Below are 23,465 nucleotides of genomic sequence, written 5' to 3' on the forward strand. Positions count from 1 at the left end.
CCCCCCCCCCCCCCGCCGCTGCTGCCGACCACCGACAGCGAGCCCTCGGTCATAATCCGCACGCTTGCAGGGATCGGAGAGCGTCGAGTACGCAGCGTGGATCCTAATGAACTCGTCTGCAGAGCTCGGCGAGTTCTTGCAGACATCAGGGTGACAAACTCTCGCTAGTTTCCTGTACGCTGCCTTTATCTCGTTGCCATTGGCCCCTATCGACAGCCCGAGCACGCCGTAGAGCGACGGAGAGGTCGTGGCCATGGACACGGCGCTTGATGCTTTGATTTGGAAAGATGAGCGATGGTGATGAGGTGCTGGAGATTTTCTGTTGAAGAGATTTGAGGAGGGGAAGGAGATTGAAGAGAGCATGAGGAGCTTTTGGATTGTTTCGTGAATGAAGAGAAAATGGAGGGTAAGAGGCTTGTTTTATAGAGGAAAGGGGGCGATGTGGGACTAAAGTTAAGAGGTATGGAGACCTATCAAAGGAGACAGTGCCGTACGCGGCTGACTCGGCTTAAGGGTTGGATTGTCGTGTGTTTGAGAACGTAAAGGCTGGAAATTTGAGTCGGGGGTATTAGAAATCGAGGTCTTGATGAGAGCAGAGATCTCTTAAATTCGTGGCCGATGGGATTTTAGTGTAGCCCGAGTCTGATACCAATTAGGTTCGTGTAAACAAACTCGGTAGTTATGAAATGAGTTGAGGTTCGCAACTTTAAGCTCTGACACTTGAAAACGCGAATCAAAGGGTCAAGTTGGATAATTATAGATTTGAATCGATAGAAAATGCGTATATCTCAAAAATAAAAGGTCTTCTACGGATTCATGATCTAGTTTATGCTCACATGTCCAAGATATCTGATATTCTGTTGCGAGGTGCTCTCAAATTTAGGGCTCAGGAAGGTTTTGTGCGAAATTCTCCAAAGTTCAGGGCGGTTTTTGTGAAATTTACCCAAATAAGAAACAAATTGAAATTCTCGGTTACAATAGCTGGAGTTTCTAACCGCCAATCAAACTGCTACCTTGTCTGAGCGTTGGAAAGACGATCTTGAAGAGCAGAGCTGTATATGCACCGGAACTTTAGGATGGTGATGATAATTTCATATTAAATTGAGAAGAATGTAACACCCTACCAATGATTTGTTTTCTTAACTCGTATATACATAATACATCATCAGTTCATCACCGAACACTTCGCTCAACGTCCCCATTACGCTCTCCTTCTCACCTTAAAGCCACGAACGGAACCAACGATATTGGCCCTGATCGATCAATTAGTCCCAATCCACTTTTTTTTTTTTATATATAATCCTTGCTTTAAGTTTAAATGGTGGTGGGTCTGCCTTCTAGAAATCGAATTAGGTTCTATCTACGCGTTGGTTCCCAAATTAATCCCACAAGTTTGTGGTTGTGTAATGCTAACTAAACTGCAAGTCTATTTTTTATGTTATAGATTCAATTCTGAATCCTAATCATAATAATTCTAAGTTTTATTGGCTATGTATATATACAGAAAAGTAAAAGGACTTTTATGCATAAAATTCAGAGGGTTAATTACATCTTAAATACCCAAAAACCCTACCCCAGGCATATATCTCTTTGTTGTCGTTTTCTCTTTTTCCCGTCGCTGTTTCACCGCACAAAAAAAAAAGGGAAAAAGAAAGAAAAGATCTAATCTTTGAATGACGACTTGATCAACTTTACACCGATGAATAAGATAAAAATCCTATTTCTATCTATAGCAAGTTGTAGAGGGGTTAGGATAAGCATAACCCCCTCATGTTTACACAAACAATTTTAGTATTAGTTTCATTGGACTTTTCTCTATTTTAGATGGATTAGGGCTTTATTTACCATCTTTTTCGTCTCCTAAAATCGATTTATTGATCTTGTTCTGTATTCGTAGTCAAATTCCAGTCTGAAATAAATAACATTCTACATTGCAATTTAACATCTTTTTCACCGTTAGCCCCAAAAGACCCATAGCGTTGTTCTAATAGTAGTAATATTAGCATATATAGTTTAATTAATTTAACCGTTGCATTTGAATTTTGCAGTTATGAGACTGAATTGTCACCGTCGACGAAGCTTGGTGCTTATCAGAATTGGATAATCCTCGGCACGGATGAGTCAGCAAAGGACTCTGGTGTCAGTAGCTGTCTCGGCTTTGGGAATTTCATGTGGTCGGAGATTGAGGAATCATTTAAGGGCGGAGTCTGCAGGGACAAGGGACGAGAGATATTTAGAAATTGATTGGTAGCGACAGCCCCTCGCCTGCTCATCATCACCTCTGTTTCCTAGTTGAAGAGAGGACCGAGGAGCATTTTGTTTTGATCTTTTCAAACGTAAAGCATAAGCAGTATGAACAGGGGCGGATCTATATACACTCCTCCCCAAAATTTTAGGAAAAAAAAAGATATGATGGTTTTTATAAAATCTCATTCCTTAAAAATTAAACTATATCCATTCTTTATCTTAAAACCCACACGTCATGCCTCATCCCTTAAAAATTCTCGTCTATCTTTTGTACGTGGTCCCCCTAGAACTAAAATCCTAGATCCGCCCCTGAGTATGAATTATTATTTTCTATAAAAGAAGTATGATTAAAGCTCATAAACTACTAAAGATTTCATCTTCTGACAAAAAGTTAAGGGTCACGTTGTTACTTACCTCTTAAACTATTGAATTTATTTCTCTTACAAATCTATTTAAATTGAAGGGATACCGCTTTATTTCTCTTAAACTATTGAATTTACCTCTTAACAAAGTAATAAAAATGAAGGGATACCGATTTAATAGTTTAGCCGTCGATGAATTTAATTGTTTATGAGGGGCAAGGTCAGACAAAAGATAATTAATGGGACAAGCAAGGAATATATTTGATAATTTAGAGGGTATATACAGCTTGTTTGGATGGAGGGCAGAGAGAGAGGAAAGTGAAGATAATTTTTTCATTTTAACATTGATTGGGAGTTTCATTTAGGAGGGTAGAGGAGGAGAATGAATGGGAAAATTGGGCCAAAATCTTACACCCCAATTTGGGATGTAAAGGAAGAGGAATTTTTCCCCTTCCTTCCTCTTCCTTCCCTTTCCTAACTTCTCTTCACCCTTATTCCCCTCAATCCAAACAAGCTCTAAGGGTGTGTTTGGATTTCAACGGGGTTAAGGGAAGTTAAGGGAAACTAGGTGAGAGAATGGAAGAGAACCTTGGTTACACCTCAATTTGGGGGTAACAAATTTTATACTATTAAGGCCCTGTTTGGCAAAGGGTTAATGAAGAGGGGTTAAAGAGAATGATTAATGTACTTAGCCCATTTGATAATCTGAAAGACTAAATTATTAACCAGTTAAATAAGTTTTATTTTAGCCCTTATGATCAGTTTTAGTGTTTGGGAATAACAATGATTTTGACTATTTTCTTTATAATTAGAAGGATTAACTCTTATTCCATCTAAATAGGAGTATTAGTAAACCCCTCATTTTGAGGGGTTAACTCATTTTAACCCCTCTAGAGGGGTTAACTTAACCCTTCTATATTTTTTATGTTTGGCAAATTATGGAGGGTTAACTCACTTTAACCCTTATATAGATTTGTTGTGTTTGACAGGTTAAGAAGAGGTTAAGTCTCATTAACCTCTCACTTAACCCTTGCCAAACGGTACCTTAGGGGGTGAACCAAGGGGAACTAGGGTGAATAACTTCATCTCCTAAATGTTCCCAAACAAGGTGAATGGTTCCTCTAACTTCCCTTCACTCTTATTCCCCTCAATCCAAACAAGGCCCAAGTGAACTCCCAAACATGCCAATAATGACTAAACTTACGAGGCAAATAAGGCCCGAAGCCAAATTTAAAATTAGGAAACCAAAAAAAAAAAGAAAACACTCCCATCTCAAAAACTAAATTGCATAATATAATATAATATATTAACCGGACTTATAATTTGGGGATGAAATTTTCCTTACAAAAGTGTAACAAATATCAATTTGCAAAATTTAACGGGCCCCCGCTAATTAATCTTCTGGAAGATCAATTTACGAAGTCGAATTTCTGAATCCTTTATTAGTAACCCACAAGAAAGCTGAAAGGGTAAAGGCCAAGGCCTCAATGACTTCGTTCGTATGTGTTATTTCTTTGTCAAGTGAGAAGCAAAAGAGATCCTAAACATGACATTAAATAAGATTAATACTTGGTCGGCACGAGATTAAAAAATTTCTCTTTAATATTGTTATGATGCTTTTCACGTCCCGCTCCACGATTAATAGATTGTGAACTTTTTCCTATAAAAAGAAATTTCAATGAGATATAATTTTTGACTTGCATCTTTAAGGAGCTCAGATTCAATAGACCATGTGGTGCACGATCCGCCGAATTCTAAACGCCAGAGACCAGCGAAATCATGGGCATGTTTCTTTCTCGCATGCCAGCATGAAACGAAATGCTCGGAATAAAAAATGTATATTTTTCTCGATAAAGTAAACGACAGGAAATATTATATGTGGGCCACAAAGCCTTGTGGATACGCCCGGATCTCGTGGTATGATTAATTACATATTTTTATAAGTCTTAATCAGCCCATTTGCTTTGAAGAGGTCTACGGTTTCTAGAACAGGGGCCCACGCAGAAGCTGGATGACACGTGCATCATATATCAAAGGAGTGTGATCCTGGCCACATTTTGAGAAAATTTTTGCCGTGAAAGCCGGTCGATCTTTATAGGCCTAATAAGATTCTTAACTCACTACTCGCCCCCCTTCTTAGTAATAACAATACCAATTTTAACTCAAAACTGGATCGTGATTACTCCTATCACAACAGTTTCAGAAGAGTTTGTCAAAAAGAGGCTAAAACCGTGACGATTCAATTGATTTTAAGGTGTTTTGATTGAGTCTATCATAAATATGTTCTTCAATAGTAAAATTACATAAGTGCCGAAGAGAGTAAAAAACATTTCATAAATTTGCACTTTGGTATTACATCATGAACGTACCATTACCGGGGCCACAGCCCAAAACCCAAAAGAAGAAACTCCCACAAGAAAAGTGGAGGAAAACATAAAAAATTACTTTACTCATCTCATTTAATAATACGGTGACAACACATTTTCTCCCCTATTTTTTTTATAACTTTAACAAACCAAACATCTGAAAGTAAAGAAAAATATCAAAATTCACCTATATCAATTTTCTTTCCCCCACTTTCTGCATTTTTTTTAAGAATCAAACATGCCCTAACTGGATATTCGTCGAATTTTAAAACGCGATGAATTTAGTATCAAATAATGCTAAATTTGGACCCATCACTAAAATCAAGATCAGACGATGGCCTCGTATGAATCCAGCCCACTCGTTTCTATGGGCCATGTTGTCCCCCGCCCCACAGGGCCACAGCCCAAAACCCAAAAGAAGAAACTCCCCCAAGCAGCAGAGCCGTCTGCAATGGCGGAAAATTTTCCCACGCTCTGAAGGAGGAGGCAAAGAAAATATTGATGAAGATCGTCACGTACAACGTCAACGGTCTCCGGCAGCGCGTAGCTCAGCACGGCTCCCTCCTCAAGCTCCTCAACTCCCTCGATGCCGACATCATCTGTCTCCAGGTAACGGCAACCGAAACCCTAACCCTAGCTCCCTCTCCCACAATCAAACCCTAAACCTAGCTTCATTTCTCATTCAGGAGACGAAGTTAACGAGGCAGGATCTCTCCGTAGACGTAACCTCTGCCGAGGGATACGAGGGTTTCCTCTCCTGCACTCGAGGCTCGACACGAGGACGATTCGCTTATTCTGGTAAAATCCTAGTCAAATTGTAGATTTTTTTAGAAGAAAGTTTGGATCTTTGTTGATTTCTTGAGCTTTAGGTGTTGCCACATTTTGCCGGGTTAAGTCGGCATTTGGCAGCGATGAGGTGGCGCTTCCAATGGCGGCCGAAGAAGGGTTTACTGGGACTCTTCATGGCTTGAAGAAGAAGGAGATGATGGTTGGGGAGTTTGAGGTCGAATTGCCTTTGAATGTGGAGGGGCTTGAGGATGTAACCAATGAGGATTTATTGAAGGTGGATAGTGAAGGGCGTTGTGTTATTACAGATCATGGTCATTTCGGTGAGTGAATTTGGTTGTTGATGGTACTTAATGAATGTGCGTTGCATGCATGTTGAATTCTTAGGATATTATTGTCAACTTTTGGGATAAAATGCAGTGAACTAATCCCCCCCCCACACACACACACCCCACCCCACACGCACGCACACACGCACACACATCATATGGCCGTCTCATGTGCTATTTGTCATCAAAGATTTTTGTTGGGGACTAATCTAGGTTATGTGTACAGTACTTTTTAACCTATACGGCCCTCGAGCTCAAGAAGAGGACCGGGAAAGGATTCAGTTTAAGCTTTTGTTCTTTAAGGTGTTACAGGTAATCATATTTAACACAGCTAACTATTATCGATGAGTTTTATTTTCAGCATCCATGTATATCGCAGCCGCTGGTCTGTCAGACAGGCTTAAGGGGAAAAAAGAATAAGTCTCTTGAGGATTCACGCTTATATGAATAAATTCAGGCATCCACATCCGTTATCTCCTTTCATTTTCCTATTCTATATTGCTTTCTAGAAGTGAAGTTGTCAAATTCGGAATACATTAGGCATCTTCTTTCATCTATATAAACGCATTGGTCAATTTGTGATAATTTAGTAATTTATCATACAACAATATATGTCATATAAATAAACAAAACCTTGGAACATAAAGTAGTGGGCAATTAAGGAAAAATGTTAAAAGCTTGTAAACAGAAAAGAGCAATATATAGCTATATGTATATAGTTTGCAACACAGGTCTAGTTGAGATGACCATCAAAATGACACAATAGCTGAGCCTGAAAATTTGGGATGAAGGCTCTGCCCTTATAATCAAAATGACACCTTATGGTTCAAGTCCAAGCATTGCAGCTGGGATTCAGTACCCAAATTGTAAAATTTTGAACCTTGAATGACTTTGTTTGTAGTGTCTTGCACCTCTGTGTTGTTAGATATCATTACATATTAGCTTGTTCTTTCATTATGAGTGAGTGTAGGCTGTCTAAAAATCTCAATGGATAGCTGATCCCCACGAGATTACAAGGCAATGGTTCCTTCAAATCAACAAACCCAACGGAGCAAAGGGTTGGATTTTTAGCATCTAAACCGCACGGGTTTGGAGGATCTTCAGGATCTCAACCGCACAGAGAGGCAGGAGAGGCGAATTCCTTGGAGATAGAAGATTTGAATCAAATTCAGAAGATCAAATCTAAGAGGATTCTTCAACAACAGAAGATTTGCTTGGTCATTAATCGAATTTTCGGTTCTAACAACTCTATCCACAGAGTTCTAACTCGTTCAGAGTTCTTAAACTCGTTAAAGAGTTACCCATCAAACTTTCTACAGAAGTTCAACATTCCCACGAGATAGGACGGTCGGATCGTCAACGGAGAGCAAATTCGACGCGAACAATCGAAGGAGGCATTCCATCGCTACCGAGAAGAACCCAGTTTTAAACAAAGGGGGGAACCAAATTCGTTCTCTTCTCTTTTGTAATCGAATTGTAACCAGGATCGAAGAAATACAAGTCAATTTTCTTTTATTCTCTTTATTGCAATTTTTCCAACATACAGTGAACTAAATGTTTTAGTGTGTTTCTCGGTAATGTGGTCTCCAGAGAAACAAGATAGTAGGACTATTTTTTCCCGTATTTTGTAATCTAGATTTACTTTATGATGAACATGACCAATTACATCTTTTTATCTTGAAAATCACTTTCGAGCTTTAGAATTATATCTGCTCTTTAAACACTTATATTTTGGTCCAAGAGAAATAACAAAATCTATGTTAATGTGAAATCCCAGCATGAGCACAGTGGGGGATCAAGTCTTACTTGATTTTTTTCTTCTTTGAATGCTTTTATTGTTATATATAATGTCAAATTGTTTTCGGGGACTAACATGATCTTTTGTCTGTGCTTTGGGTACAAAGGGAGCAGGCCTTATGTGTATCTGTCAGTAGATTAGCTTCTTTGCATATTATCTTCTCCTCGTCTGCTGTGATTTACCTGAAGTGAACACATCTGTTATAATGTTTTTGTGAGACAAACAACTTGAAATGACCTCATTCTTTACAGTCTTTTGCTGAGCTAAACATGTAATGCAGTAATAGACCAATTTTCTCCCTCAAGTTGTTTTCCTTTTTAATTGGAGTTCATTATGTAAGTTTTTATGCTAAGACAAGACCATTTAGCCACCAGAAAAAATTAGCTTTTGCAGTACTGTACTTCTGAGTTCTGTTTAATATGTGCGGTTAAGTGGTTGATTGAAGGGGGGAAAATAAAAGAAAAGCATTGACTCAATTAAGTAGAGTAAATAATCAAACACAATCTTCACTAACATTTCATTCCATTTGCTCACTTTACCAACATCGAAGTATTTAGTAGAATGCACACTTATTAATTTGTGTTGCATGTTTCTGTTGTTGTAGTTCCCATAACAGTAGATAAGTTGCATATGTTTTGTTCTTTCTACGTTTATTCATTACTTTCTGTGTGATTAATGACTTCTAATTTGTGCTGTAGTCTGTCCTGATACTGTTACCCCTTCGTTGTAGAAACGGTGGCAATCACTTCTAAGCCAAGGGAGGAGTATTATTGTTGTTGGTGATCTCAACATTGCCCCTGCTACTATGGACCGCTGTGATGCGGAACCAGGTTTCGAGAAAGATATGTATGTTAAAATACTATTAGGAGACTAATTTTTTTCTTCTATAAACCAGTTCATGACATAGAACATAGTTTTATGCATTTTTTCCCGAAATCAACACATTAATTTCCAATATGCTTATTTTTGGTGACGCAGAATCCATTCTCTGGATTATATGTCCAATATAGCTTGTTGAACTTACTTAGCAACCACTTCGGATAATGGTTCAAACGATATATACTTTGACCACTAAAGTCATAAGTCACTTTCCATCCACACATTTCAGAATAAACTTAGCAACCATTTCAGAATCAATCTTTTTGTTCTTTCTATGGAGGGCAATTGTAATAGGAGATAAAGCACTGTGCAAGTTAGTTGATTTTGTAAATACAATTGAGGGATCTGCCACAATCTTCCTGTGAATTCATGGAGGAAATGCTAACTTCCAATCCACTACATGCCAGCAGGACAGTGTGATGGTGGTAAAAGATGTGGGGTCAGAGTGTTACCCCTCTGGTTACCCATCTAGCAGGTAGTTTGGTAAAAGCACTGTGCAAGTTAGTGAGTTGATTTTGTAAATACAATTGAGGGATTTGCCACAATCTTCCTCTGAATTCATGGAGGAAATGCTAACCTCCAATCCGCTACATGCCAGCAGGACACTGTGATGCTGGTAAAAGATGGGGGTCAGAGTGTTATCCCTCTGGTTACCCATCTAGTAGGTAGTTTGGTAAAAGGTGCTTCATGCACAATGGTTCTAACTTTTAGGTATGGTGTTATTCATGCATTAAGTAGTTCTCTTGGTTGGACTATGCCTAACTTTAGCTTATAATATAATTTTCTCATGTATAGCTCCTATTAGCTGAATTGGAAAATTGGCTGGCATTCCCTAATCTTCCATTCTTTTGGATGCAGGTTTAGAAAATGGCTAAGATCTTTGTTAAGAGATTCTGGAGGTCCTTTTTTTGATGTTTTCCGTTCGAAACACCCAGCAAGGTAGAAATCCCTTATTCATGCTAAGCTATTCTTCCGGTCAAATGGAAACTAAGCATTATTTCACTAATTGACTGTTGTTTTGTGGCTGAATTATGTGAAATTTGAAATTTAATATGATTTTTATTGTAATTTGTGAGTACTAGAGCTGTAGAGTAGTAAAACCATTTTGCATTCTTTTTCTGGGAACAAAGCCCTGACTCTTTTAGTTAGTTTGTTTAAATGTTGTTATGTCCTCAGCTTGTAAACCTTCCTTTGGTAGCAATTTCCTCGAGTTCACATATCATTTTTTTTTGTGACTATGAAGTATGACTACATTGTTAAGTCATTAGTAGGTACTAAAAGTGTTAACTTATTTTATTCATTCTCTGTACTTGGATAGCAATTGCTGGTACAAATTACACTTTCCTCATTCATAATTAAGGTACCATATTAGGAGTGCATATTGTCTTAAAATGTACAATCCTTCATTAAGTATAAACCGTATACAGAGCTATAGTATAGGTGCTTTAGTTTTTATATTATCATCAAGTAACTCTCTGTAAAACTAACATTAGCTTTCCATTTCTTACAAAATTCAGACGAGAAGCGTATACTTGCTTCTCACCAAGAGTTGGAGCTGAAGAGTTCAATTATGGTTCGCGGATTGATCATATCCTCATTGCTGGACCATGCCTGCATAAAGAAAATGATTTGGAAGGCCATAACTTGTTTAATTGCCATGCTGAAGCATGTGATATTATGGTTCAATTTAAAAGGGGAAAGCCTGAGAATACACCCAAGTACTAGTCAATATCAATTACTTCAAAAATTAAATAGTTTTCCATGTAAGACTCTATATTGATCTAGCCTATTTACAGATGGCAAGGTGGAAGGACTATTAAACTGGACGGGTCAGATCATATACCTGTTTATGCTGTCTTAAGTAATATGCCTAATCTTTCTGTGCATAACACCCCTCCTTTGGCTGTGAGGTATATTCCTGAGGTCCGTGGATGGCAGCAAACTATCGGTGAGAATCAGTCTTTTCTAGAAAAGGTTGAGCTACTGATTTCATTCTTGAAATTGAGTCACATTTTTTTAACACCGATCACAGAGGTAGTTTCTTTGTCAGGACTGTGTTTTTTTTTCAATACATAGCAGCATTCACCTGGTGCCTTAAGAGTTGCAATATTTCATCCCCACATTCACCCAAAGATAAAATAAAATCAACAGAGGAGCACACAAATACTAAGAAAAGCCACTAAAGAGAAGGAGAAAGAAAACTGAAATGGCTCTGTTGGTGGCAAGCAGTGTCATAGGAAGATTGATAACTTGTAACGACCCATGCACTCCATTTCACCAAATATTTTTGTTCGAATCATTCAAATCCTTGCAACCAAGGCAGACTAGATATACAAATAATAATAATATAATGTGTTCATGTAAACTCAAAACATGTATTGCTATAGGAATATCCTGCTATGACAAAGTTAAATCAAAATGTTCATAACAGTTTTTGTAAGAAAAAAATAAAAGGATGGGAATAATCGTTATAAGTGTATTCTCCATCACAGCTCTCCTAGTCAAGGTTCACAATAGATATTGAATACTGTTGATTGTTGAAGACATTTTAATTGTATATTTACTCGTGTACAGGCATCTGTCTATATGTGCAACTCTGTTTATGCCTACAGATTTGTAGGGACAAAAGTAAGACTAAAGATTGATGACTTTCCTCGCATTTTCTCATTTTGGCTGTATCATAGGCTGGTACATATGCTCATAATTGAGGGGCAGGATCAACATGTTTGATTTTTGGGGAATGAACCCTTGAGTTAAGCACATTCAAAGCTATTACCATTTCATGTCTTGAGGCATTAAATAAAAGGGACATTTAACTGGATAAATGGCCAAATACAAGTAGTTTTATGTGCCAATTGTTACTAACAGGAAAGATGTGTAACATAATCTGAGAGGCATTCATGAAGATTTGGACACCTAAGTTGCTTTTACTTATTTGAGTATTAACATATTTTGTATACACATTCATTAAATATATATGCTTGCATATATGTAATTCAATGCAGTGACACACATTTATGAAATCACACTTATTGTGTAGTAGAGAGAGAAAGATGTACCTTGTACTTTTGCAATGTTACCTTCAATATCTCAAAATATATCTAGTTTGGGTGACTATTTTTCTGAACCATATTCAGTAGATCTTTCTTTCTTCTTCACATGTTTTCTATTTTATTAATTCCCTTTTCTTTTGATCTGTGTGCTGTTTTCAGTGTCATTCCTGGGGAAAAGAGAAAAACATTGCTTTAAGCACCCTACTGTGCCAAATTGCCAATCAGATGAAAACACTGAAACCCAGGATAGTTGGAAGTGTGCGCTAAATGCGGATAATGAGCCAACATCAAATGTAGAGATGGCAGTTGGTTCATCCCACTTTTCTTTTCACCAGAGACTTTCTGATTCGGTCTTGGAAGCGCAGCGTACTGGTTCTAGTTTAAGTGATAATTCAGATGTTTTGAAAGAGAATGATGATATGGTGCTTTCTAAGCTTCGGAAAGACCAATCTCTATACCGTTCCAGCACAGTAGTCATGAAAAAGGGAAGACGTAGTGCATATTCTCAACTCACATTAAAGTCTTTTTTCAAGCAACCCAAGGCTGCAAATTCTTTCGATACTGCAAACGCAAAAGCACCTCAAGTACAAGCAGATTGGCAAGAAGAGAATGAAAATATGTTTCATAAAACAGAGTCGTCATGTGATAAACGCCTTCCAGAAAACATTGAAGAAAACAGCTCTGAATTGACTGTACCCATCACGGATGCATGTGGGCAGGACTTAAGTTTTTCTTCAAAGATGGAGAAGGGTAACGCTGTACTGGAGTGGCAGAAGATTCAAGAGAAAATGAGGACCAGTATACCTCTCTGCAAGGGTCATCATGAACCTTGTGTTGCAAGATCTGTTAAAAAAGGTTCAAATGTTGGTCGACGGTTTTATGTCTGTGCTCGTGCTAAGGTAATTGATCTATCAGATTGTTTTATGACATGCTTATTTATTGTTCTTTTTGTTTGCTACCATATTTCTTATTATTTAAAGTATTTCCTATAGGTTAATTTTCTTTAAGTATTTTAACTTTATTCAGTAGGATTCCATGTCAAATTCAGGAGGTTTCTATGTCATATATATTCCTGTGGCAGTTTCCTCCTTTTTTGTATATTTGACAGGTAGTATGGTTCATCAAAATCTGTGATGAAAAGAAGTCTGGATTCTGGAATAGGACAAAGATACAGGATAACCCCTCTAACAAAAAAAGGGATATAGAAAAAGGGTCATCAAATTTTCTTGTATGTTGTATGTGATGGTGACACAACAACATAGCAAATTGTGAAAGGTGCAAACTAAATGGTACAAGAAAGATGACTTGTTTGTTGTATGTGACGGACATGACATAGCTCCTAATAGAGGTCTTTGCCTAATAACTTTTTTCCATCAATCTATGATCGGGCGGAGAATATTTTTCTAACCTTATGCCTTTAATGGAGAGCTTGATCTGACTTTATGATCATCATCATTTTATTAGAAAAACTTTTGAGCTAGTAAGGCAGTGTAACTATGTTGTTTTGATATAGATGTGTCATCTGATTTTGTTAGAAGTTCGGGGTGTTTAGTAAAAATACCCTTAAGTTATAGATAGTTTAAATGTCTCTAATCTTAATTAAGTAGTCATTTCTTGTACGGTGCTGAAGTTTGCACTCTTTATTCATTGCTTTCTTTTCAGGGACCGGAATCTGAACCAGAGGCAAATTGTAATTACTTTCAATGGGCTCCTTCGAGATCCAAACAAAAAAGAAACTGAAGTAACTATCATCTGGTACTATGACAGGAACATCAACATGCACTGTGTATATATCAACTGTTTCACATTGTAAGTTCCATGTCGTTCATTCTTAAGCACTTGTGCGCAGCTATATATATTTTGTATGCATCCACTTTTGGCTAAAATCAGATCAATGATATAATTCTCAAACCATATTCTGAAGTTACTGTACTTAGATAAGCATGAAACCGTGTTCAATTTGATCCTATGATGCTAAATCCTCCTCTCCAAAACATATGAAAAATTCTGCTGTTGCCAACCGAAAAATGGGCATCTTTTTGGAAATTAAATCGATACTCTTGACATGATAAATGACTAATGCAATCTTTGTGAAATTTGAGGTTAGCTAGTTTAGAATTGTATTATCTACTAGTTGCATGTCAGACCTTGATGAACATTTCTGAATTTTTCCATGTGAACATTTAAACATTATATATCCTATGGACGTTGCTAGAACCCAATACATCAGGGTGGCTAATTTTCTGTAAGTGATGTATCCAAAATTCCTGCTAGCAAATGTAGAGGGATAAGTGCAACCGGACATAAGGAAAAAAAGAATTCTGCCTCAATGTTGAGTTAACACACCTCCATCAAATTCAACGGAAAAGGAAGATAATAACATCAGTTCCTGACAGCAACCATTTCAGGTTCTCGAAACTGTTCAGGATGAACTCCTGCTGTGATCTAGCCAATTTCTGGTCTCTTGGCTGTTATACCGAATAAAATTCCTTGTACTTCTCAAGATATTGATTAAATGCGAAAAAATCTGTTAATATCATTTTCCTTTCCTAAAACGTCTCTAGTGTGGGCTGCGATTTCAATTGCAAGAGTACAGTTTGATTTAGGAAGATAGTCGAGAGACCTATATTTAGGTGATGAGTATCTTGGACCAAATTAGATATACTAATCATGTAGTTTAGATCCATGGACTATCTTACAGCTACAATTATTAAATATATTAGCATGCAGCATTTAGTTCTCATTAATGCATTTTCTCTTGGATGTTGAATTTATGTGGTGGCCATATATTCACACAAATTTCAATGGTAAGAACTCAACTAGACATCAAGCTCTTACCCATGCACTTGGCTATGCGCTTAGTTGAGAAGGTTCGCAGCTTAGCTAGTGCTGAGAATTTACTGTGGAGATCTGTATGAGAGGATGAAGGGACAATCTATACGTGCAAATCTTGTTCACACTTAGGTGGAGAATGAGATGTTGAGCAACGCAGAGGACTAATGAAACAGACATTAGTAACCTTCTCAGCCTCAGGTGTCATCTTCCGTATAACCATGCATTTTTCCTTATATTTTCCAGATGTGACGTGGATAAAGTGGAGCATGGTTATGAAATAAAGAAGAACACTACTTCTGATGAGCTCACTTATAAAGCATGTTTAAATGCATTTGGCAATGAGAATGACACAAAGAGCGCAGAAAAGATTTTCAAAGAGCTGAAAAGGAGAAGAAATTAGCTCATGATCATATTTGGAGTGGCACCTAAATCAAAGTGACCAAGCCCGGCAAGATGAGGAAAGCATTGCAGGACATGGAGAAAATGCTCGGGGTGTAAGAATATATTCTCCGAACTGTTTACTTATCAGTTTCCATGCAGCTTTATCAGATTGGAGGAATGCATATATAATTTGTGATAAGATGTATTTGATCTATCAGAAGAAGCTTGTATTGATTACAAGTGCATGATACCAAAGAAGCGGTATCTATGTTGAATGAGAGTCGGTATCCAGTACACCGGACTCCTGGATTCGCGATTTCTACTACCCTCAAGCATAAGATGGTACTGAAAGCTGATAACCCCCACGCGACATCACAAAAGCAGGAACAGTGCCAAGCTATACAGCATCTGGGAGCTTATGACCTGGAGTCACCTCTTTTTCCAACTTCAGGAGACTTCTACTGCCTTCGGCCGAGGTTTTAGCTAACCCTAGCGTGTGATGTATTTATTTGTAATCCTGCCCAGAGTGTGTATTGCCTTATTTATTCAGTGGCAAGGAAGGGGAGGCAATATTGTTGTAATCATGCTCTTGAAAGAACTCATTAAGAATTTGTTACATCTAGTCTGCATCGATAACATAAGTTCGGTGGGAACTAAAAGATGTGTTTAGTTTTCACGGTCTGCAGTTTCCTTCAAGAAATGGCTTGCATCCGAGGTCAAATTTTCTTTCTAAGTGGAGTGGAAGCAAGTTATAATCTATTACAGACGGTGAAAAGGAAAATTATATCGTTTTAAACGCAAGGAAAACTTAGTAATGCGGAAGTACAAAGCTATGCCCCTGTCGGGATGTGCGCATATTCATTAATACAGCCAAATAAAGCGTGATGGCAGTATAACAATCATGGAGGGTTTATTAAACCTCATTATCTTATCTCATTTAAAAGTTTAATACTTTATGCAATAGGATGAGTGTGATGACAGTATAACTAAGGGAAATTGTATATATGCCGGCATGTTGAATCGCTTAAATCTCACATGGCTTTTCCTTAAAAAAAAAATAAAGGTATAAAAACCAGAGACATTTGAGCTGCACATGGCTTGGGCCTTCGAGATGGGTATGCTTCTTTCTTGGACTCAACCACTTGATTGTAACTCTAGATGGATGTTTCCCCAAGTAATCTTTTTTTTTTTCTGAAGCTTTTGCTTCTTGCATCAGCTTATAAGCTTCCTTGATGAGAGAAGAAGAAACGAAGCTCCAAACTAAATTAGTTAATGGAAATTACTAACCAATTTGTTGCTTAGCTTTCATGACAGCGCAGCAGAGACACTCTTCTAACATCTCCACCATAACTGGCAAATAAAAATTTGCGTTCATCTTGTATAAGCGCGTGATGTAATGGCCATACAACATAAGCATAGATAGCTACACAAGATAAATATGAGCACTTTTTTTTTTTTTAATTTAAAGAAATATAAGCTGTATTTAAGTAATGCCTTTTGGGAAAACTGTTTCCACAATAATCATATGGTCACGATTCACACAGCATCACGTCATGGTCTTATTCATACACAGCTCACCCAATTGGTCGGAGTAATTTACTCCTAGAGATATTTCTTTTAATTTGCTTTCCTCTCGAATAGCCCCACTCCAACAACAGACAAAGCCCGGGTCACCCAAAGCCTTTCATTTTCTTATTTCCCTTTATACCTAGCAAATCATCGTTACAGAATATGCAATAGGGACACCTCACCTGTCCTCACCATTGGTCCTATATTTTGGGCCCTTAAGTCATTTTCCTTTCTAAAAACATTCTAATTGTAACCGTCCGATAAAATTGGAATATCCTAAGACATCCATCGATTGCCTGTCCCCCATGATATTTTGGCAAAATCTAATCCCATATCATCCACGTCCTGCCAAAAAAAGCGGGGGGGGGGGGGGGGGGGGGGGGGGGGAATTAAAAATTTAAAAAAAAAAAACCACCAACGGCCACACACAAGAGAGATCTCTCACAACCCCCCACCAAAGACCAAACGCCTCTCCCCTCTCTCTTATATACCCAACAACCGTCGCGAAAAACACAAGAAAAGAAAACTAATTATTATATATCCCCGACGTCAAAATCAGCAACCCCGCTATAAATTTCCTTTACGATGCATCCTGCCTGTGCTGTTCTGTATCATCGCTCATCCGTCGTCATCCCCAGCCTCACCGAAGATAGGTCCCGACATCGAATATGGGATCCCAGATAAGCAAGCAGGTGGAGCGGAAGGAAGTCGATAGGTCGGAGAGGAGGGAGCTCGAGCGGTTATCGTGCCGGCGTCCGGCGAGCAATTTCCTGGGTGCGAGTACCGGCCGGAGGACCGGAAGCAGTGGATGCGTGGCTCGATTGACAAGCTGAGGGTCGACCAGATCGTTTGGCCGGGGACCCATGATTCCGCTACCAACAAGATCGGCGTCAGGTTCGTGTCCCGGCCTTTCGCGCAGTGCCAGAACTGCTCCATATACCAGCAACTCGTGACGGTGAGCTTCATCAATTTGAAGGCCATCATTTTTTACCTCCGAATTCACTATTGTAGTAGTATTTTTTTTTCTCGATTTGGTAAGTTTCATAATGGGTGGCACGAACTAAGCACCTCATATTGTAGCGTTTATGGATTATGTTGATTTGATGGATTTGAAAGTATTGTGTACTGAACAAGAAAAATCTCCTTACGTCCTAAAATTACGTTTAGAATGAGGAGCAAATTAACTAGACAAAATATTTCCCGATTATATAATTGTTGCAGGCTACAGTTTAGGCTCGTGCGGCCAAGAAAATAATATTAATATATGTCCGTAGGGCGCCCGTGTTCTGGACGTGAGAGTCCAAGAGAACCGTCGAGTCTGCCACGGAATCCTAACCACCTACTCCGTCGACGTCGTCCTCAACGACCTCAAACGCTTCCTCTCCGAGACCACGTCGGAGCTCGTCGTCCTCGAAATCCGCACCGAGTTCGGCCACGGACGAACCCCCCGGAGTTCGACAATAGCTACTCGCCGACAGCCCTCGGCGACCTCCTCGTCCCCGCAAAGGACGACGCCGTCTTCCGCCAGTGACCGTGGCCGAGGCTCCGCCCTTAAGCGGGTCATATGCCGTTTGTGAAACCGCGGTGCAAGTCCCCGGCCCCCCAAGCCCGGGCAGCCCGCTATGCGGAGCGCGTGGGCACTCTGATAGGACAATCTGCGGTAGCGACACGGGACCTGCCCAAAACGCGGGGCTAAGTTCGACAGCAACATGAAGCCACTTTGATGCGAGGCAGGCCGCCGGTGGGCTCGGAGGAAGTATTCTACCGGGTCGAAGAACACAGCGACGACCGCAGGGCCGGATAACCCCGTGGTGTGCGTGCGGCCGGTGACGGGGAGGATACGCGGGTACGCGAGGCTGTTCATATCGCAGGCGTTCGCCAAGGGGTTCGGCGACAGGCTGCAGGTATTTTCGACGGACTTCATTGATGGGGATTTCGTTGATGCGTGTTTTGGCCTGACTCGTGCGAGGTTAGAGGGGAAAGCTTGATTTATTTATATTTGATTGTTGATGTGTTCATGCGTAAATTGTTCTGGAAATAATCTGGTGATACTGATGAATTGTAGTGTTTTTATATAAATTGTTTGTGGAAATGAGAAACTATATAGATGTTTATGTTTCATTTATTAATTTTCTTGATATTTTATATGATTTCTTTTTTTTTTTTTTGGGGGGGGGGGGGGGGGGGGGGGGGGGGGGGACCCAGAAATCCTCGTTTCGTATATCGTTACAGTTTATAATTGCAGGCTTAGTGGCATTTGAAGAGTCTCGTTATTATATATAAGAAGAAAACACAGAGATATTTTTCGGTCATGATCGATTATTACTTAAGGGGCTGTTTGGATCGGTTTTTTGGATCAGTAAAAGGGAAGAAAGTTGACATTTTGGCACAGCTTTCTCCATCCTTTCCCTCCCCTTCCAAAAACCGGAACAAAACAGCCCCTAAATCTTACAATCGTCTAAATATTGTTGGACTGATTTTTTTTATAGCAAATAAGTTAACTGAAAGTTTTCATAGACAATTTATCCTACTAACCCTTTGGGCCTGTTTGACAAACATTTAAAACCGGATCAGATTTAAATCCGATCCAATTTTAGTGTTTTTTTGTGTTCGATAAAAGTTGAGTCAGAATTGGCTCAAGTTCTGTTAGTTCATGTTTAGCCTCTTAACCAGGCTAGAATTGATTCACCCCGAGCAACTCTAGCTTGGTTAAGAAATAAAACAAGGTTGGCTTGTTTTTTTTCCCAGGTTGCCAAAAGAAACCAAATCTGTGTTGTAAAAATCTTCGCAAAAGCATTCTCCGTCTTCGAAGTCCTCTCAAAGACATACAGTAGTATTTTGAGAGTTATAGATGATCCTAAGCCACCGTTTGCAAACAACAAAACCAAAATATCATTAGCATATTCAACTCTTCTAAAAGATCATTAGGAAGAGCAAAATTCGAAATTCTGGTAAAAGTTTTAGCACCTGCAAACAACAAAATATCATCAGCATATAAAAGACCGTTGGGAAAAGCAAAATTCAAAATTCTGGTAAAAGTTTTGGCGCATACATTATTATGAATAATCAGCCTCCGTTATCACCATACTGTTGTTAAAGTCGCATGCCATAAATTTTGGCAAGATCAACTTTTAGACTTATTACAAAAAAAAAAAAAGTACACATACAATTATCTTTCAGTAGAAAAAACTGAAGTCAACGAAAAGTTTAGTGTGTACCCTACCATGGCTTAAAACTAATGCATGATTTTAGTATGACCATCCCAACTACTCTCAACAACCCTGAACTAAAAGACATCACAACCTAGCAATTAGTTAATTTCACATTGACATTATCTATTTTTTAAGCACATTTTCACACTTGTCACACATTTGGGGTAATTATTTTATATTATCTCTCATTTTAACCTTTGACCCAATCACAGTTTGATTATGAACCTAATTAAGCTTCTTAAATATAGTTTCGCTTACTTCATTCAGACTGATCAAAACTTTAGGAATGTTCACCGTCACACAAGGAACGGCCCATAGGGATGAATTATGATAGAGGAAGGAGAAAGCGACTCCCAACTGTTCATGCTTAATAATTCAAGATAACTATTGATGATTCATCGTCGATCACCATCTATTCAACATTATTGAGAAGCTAGGTGGGACCCCAAGATATCTCCAACGCGTGCCTGCCGTCAAATGCCGACAAAGGGGGGCAAATGACTACCATCACGAGTTATTGGAGCTTCACCTATTTATTTCCGTAATGACATGAAAACAGAAGAAAGAAAATAAATGTCATGTTCGCTCCATGCTTCATCAGCTCAAATATCGCTATGCCTAGTAAGTTCGGGTGATCCAGACGGTTGAGAAGTTTCAATATGGCTCCACAGTCTCCAGTTTTATTCCAAGCTGGGTTATCGAAGGAAAAAGTAAGTTCGGTGATGTGCAAAGAAATTGATTAGCAAAATTATCCTCAAGGCTATCACTATGCTCAGTGAACTCAGCTAAAAGCCGAGCGATAGGGGAAAGAACAAATAGTCCCATGTCACAAAATCCATATACTATTTCAATTACTGAGGAACATTCATCAAGGCATTGCTCTGGATCCGTTTTGGACTCGGAACGCGCTATCTCGGGAGAAAAAGTAGCGTGAAAGATCAGAACAGCAGAATTTCATTGTAGCTTGTAATTGCAGCTTCTTCCTCTGTAATGCAGTGGCTCGATGTCTACGATGATGCTGAACTAATGAGTTTCACCGTGGTTTGCTGAGAAATTCCTTCCTCAATGCTTCCTCCAACTGTAACATTAATGATGAAAACAAACCTGTGTAGAAAACAAACATGTAGCTATTTAGCACAAAAGTATTACCAAACAGCAAAACAAAACTATGGCATTAAAATAGGCTATTAAGGCGGGAAATTTTATCTAGCCCATGATATGCAAGTATTTTCATACCACAGAGGAAAAAAAAGAATCCAACTATTTCCTTGATTATTTGTCACTTAATTATTTAGGGAACATATTAAACAAGATATTTGTCCCTGTGATAAGGAAAATGAATTGAGCAACTTTAGAATCTTTCCTCTGGAAGATTCATCTCAATTCTAAACTTTGTAGGGAGAAAGAGTGGACTGATATATACATCTTAGAGAGTGGACCAATATGTCTATCACCGGTACATTGTTTGATAATATGCTTGTGACAGTAATATAAAAAGAGTGCAATTGAGTGAATATGGTAACAAAAATTGAACAGAAAATCAGGTTTATATTCATCAACTTTCGCTACACAAGATGAGACGGTAAAATTCTCACTTTTACTTATACTTTGCTGAAAAAGAAACACAACACTCTGTTTTTTTGAGGTCACGGAGAAGATTATTCATGATGCATCTGCTAGCGAGGGAAAATATGATCTCAGCCAGCAAAGTGTCTGTATATAGAATGTGATGAACTAGAAACTAATAAGCCAATCAAAGTGGTCAACAGTACCCGTCAAGTATCAAAATTAAAGATTCTACAGTAAGACTTGCTATATGGTATATCGCTTTAGCCAGAGTTCAAACTTTTGTAAGTCAATGCAACTGTCATCCATATACTCCCCGATTAGCCACCATACAATATTTGTTCTCAAACCTCCAAGTAAAGAAGATGTTAATGATTATCTCAAAGAGTACACATTTGTGCAAACTCACAGTTTCATCATAGTGGCTCTGATGCTTGCAAAAGGTTTGATTGCTTGTTATTTTTGTAAAATTTAAAATTAAATACATCTTTAAAAAAACAAGACTAACTAACTACAACAAATTTTCTGCAGGAAACTCAGAAATCTCCACGTTCGCTGAAGTATGATTAAGCAGATCCAATATGTCTTCTATTGATTTCGGATAAAAATAATTAACAGTTGAAAATCAAAAGAGGATGCCACACCGACAACTTGATGATAAACGCCACCCAAAGAGCTAATAACAATATTAGGTTGAGGAACATTACAATGTGTATTTAAATGAATATGGCCAGGAAATGAGTGGAAAAGAACCTGAAAGTGGAGTTTCCTGATTCAATAGTGCTCCTCTTACTAGAAGTGTACCTGGAGTTTGCTCAAATACCTAGAAGACAAAATCTTGCAATTTCATAAACTATAGCTAAGTTATAATAGTAATAAAGCCATGTTCCAAAATTGAAGACATACGGAGATGCGAAAAGATAGTCCGCCAGAGCCATTTGCTGTTGGAACAGGAGAGTTTTCACCATCAGCATCATGGCTGCCTTCAGACATGTCAACAGTTTGCTCACTGGATAAAGTAACCTACAAAGATCTTCATGATTCTAGATCAGAAAGATAGATATGAACTAGTCCTCAAAGGAAAGCATCAAACGCCAAAAGAGAGCTTACATCAGCAGAAAACGTTGAGAAGTCAGATTTGCATGATGCACAATTAGCCTGGAAAAATGACTCCACTGACGTTAATACTTGAAAGGCACCAACGTGACGTGGACGACCCTGAAAGTGTCAAATGATATCAATAAGGAGAATCCACTTTTCTTAACTAGCCATACCAAAAAAGGAAAAACTAGAACTTGAAGCCCCAACAAGTAATATCAGACAATACACCAAGTCTTATAAAGTTATAATAACACAATTGAAGCCTATCAATTGATAACAAGGCAAATAATAACTATCACAATACGCTACGTTTAAAAAATATTGAACAGTAGCTGGCAGTGAGATAAATTAAGCCTGGTAAAATTTAAAGAATGAAGTAGATGAAAGCCAGGAGCTATTTTCTATTAGAGGTCATTCAAATGCAAGAAACATGGATATCTCTGGCATGTAGACATTGTTTTACATTATTTTTCTTGTAGATAACATTTCATCTGAAAGCATCAAGAAAGAAGTCCAGATAAAGCACCGAATAACTTTTAAACACTATAGGCAGCGAATTAGCTGAATGGAAGATAATTACCAAGAAGATGGTTTAGCCGCCGGGAAAGCCAGAAACCATGTAGTCAAGCATAAACCATAGAGTCAGAATGTGTAGAGATTTGGTACATGGTATAATGAAATTTTGAATTGATCAAACATATTTTGAGGCATGGATATCTCTGTCAGCTAATTTGTCAAAGAAGTAGCAACACAACATTAGTTTGGCATTTCACGAGAAGATCAAACATATTTTGAGACCAGACACCTCATGAGTGAAGACTGAAGAGTGTTAGTGTACAAGTTATGTCTCCATCCCTGTTGATCAAGTTTTTAACTACAACAACAGGAAAGTTTTTGCTGTTGAGACATACAACTAGATGGCTCCTCTATGCTTGCCCCACCTTAACTTCCCAAATATCCTTAAAAACAATAACTATGTAA

General features: G+C 38.4%; 3 protein-coding genes and 1 pseudogene across 9 annotated transcripts in view; 2 read left to right on the top strand and 2 right to left on the bottom strand.

Annotated features, from left to right (window-relative positions):
• LOC109820790 (chaperone protein dnaJ 11, chloroplastic-like) overlaps nucleotides 1-255 on the bottom strand; it is a 663-nt gene extending 408 nt beyond the window's left edge. Inside the window, exon 1 of the mRNA XM_020386988.1 lies at nucleotides 37-255. Within this exon, the coding sequence (XP_020242577.1) occupies nucleotides 37-255 (219 nt within the window). The remainder of the gene's footprint in view (nucleotides 1-36) is intronic.
• On the top strand, nucleotides 5,383-15,710 carry LOC109851358 (DNA-(apurinic or apyrimidinic site) lyase 2). 5 transcript variants are annotated; one of them, XM_020421443.1, is made up of 11 exons: nucleotides 5,383-5,584; nucleotides 5,662-5,773; nucleotides 5,845-6,084; nucleotides 6,317-6,402; nucleotides 8,619-8,734; nucleotides 9,626-9,706; nucleotides 10,285-10,485; nucleotides 10,564-10,715; nucleotides 11,980-12,719; nucleotides 13,483-13,629; nucleotides 14,633-15,710. In XM_020421443.1, exons 1-10 carry the CDS (start codon nucleotides 5,477-5,479, stop codon nucleotides 13,558-13,560), a joined length of 1,914 nt encoding a protein of 637 aa, XP_020277032.1. In that variant the 5' UTR covers nucleotides 5,383-5,476; the 3' UTR covers nucleotides 13,561-13,629; nucleotides 14,633-15,710. The 5 variants fall into 5 exon arrangements, with proteins under 5 accessions (XP_020277032.1, XP_020277033.1, XP_020277031.1 ...); XM_020421444.1 differs by having other exon boundaries at nucleotides 14,683-15,710; XM_020421441.1 differs by having other exon boundaries at nucleotides 5,384-5,584; nucleotides 14,899-15,710.
• On the top strand, nucleotides 17,023-18,726 carry LOC109822886 (annotated as a pseudogene).
• LOC109819811 (methyltransferase-like protein 16 homolog) overlaps nucleotides 20,538-23,465 on the bottom strand; it is a 4,744-nt gene continuing 1,816 nt past the window's right edge. Inside the window, exons 5-8 of one of the 3 annotated variants that reach the window (XM_020385728.1) lie at nucleotides 22,494-22,601; nucleotides 22,290-22,426; nucleotides 22,137-22,206; nucleotides 20,538-20,921 (exon numbers count right to left, since the gene is read on the bottom strand). In XM_020385728.1, coding sequence (XP_020241317.1) covers nucleotides 22,176-22,206; nucleotides 22,290-22,426; nucleotides 22,494-22,601 — 276 coding nt within the window. In that variant the 3' untranslated portion in view covers nucleotides 20,538-20,921; nucleotides 22,137-22,175. Of the gene's footprint in view, nucleotides 20,922-22,136; nucleotides 22,207-22,289; nucleotides 22,427-22,493; nucleotides 22,602-23,465 lie in introns of those variants that run through there. The other 2 variants (XM_020385727.1, XR_002241635.1) reach the window with 2 other exon arrangements.

Source organism: Asparagus officinalis, chromosome 8, assembly GCF_001876935.1.
Source record: "Asparagus officinalis chromosome 8, Aspof.V1, whole genome shotgun sequence".
Lineage (NCBI taxonomy): Eukaryota > Viridiplantae > Streptophyta > Magnoliopsida > Asparagales > Asparagaceae > Asparagus > Asparagus officinalis.

What these genes read in the sequence shown, in the direction of transcription:
- LOC109851358 (XM_020421442.1), top strand. Translation starts at nt 5,477, where the DNA reads ATGAAGATCGTCACGTACAACGTCAACGGTCTCCGGCAGCGCGTAGCT. An exon ending in CCAGGTTTCGAGAAAGATAT is followed by an intron (nt 8,735 to 9,625) that starts GTATGTTAAAAT and finishes TTTTGGATGCAG; the next exon opens with GTTTAGAAAATGGCTAAGAT. An exon ending in AAGCCTGAGAATACACCCAA is followed by an intron (nt 10,486 to 10,563) that starts GTACTAGTCAAT and finishes GCCTATTTACAG; the next exon opens with ATGGCAAGGTGGAAGGACTA.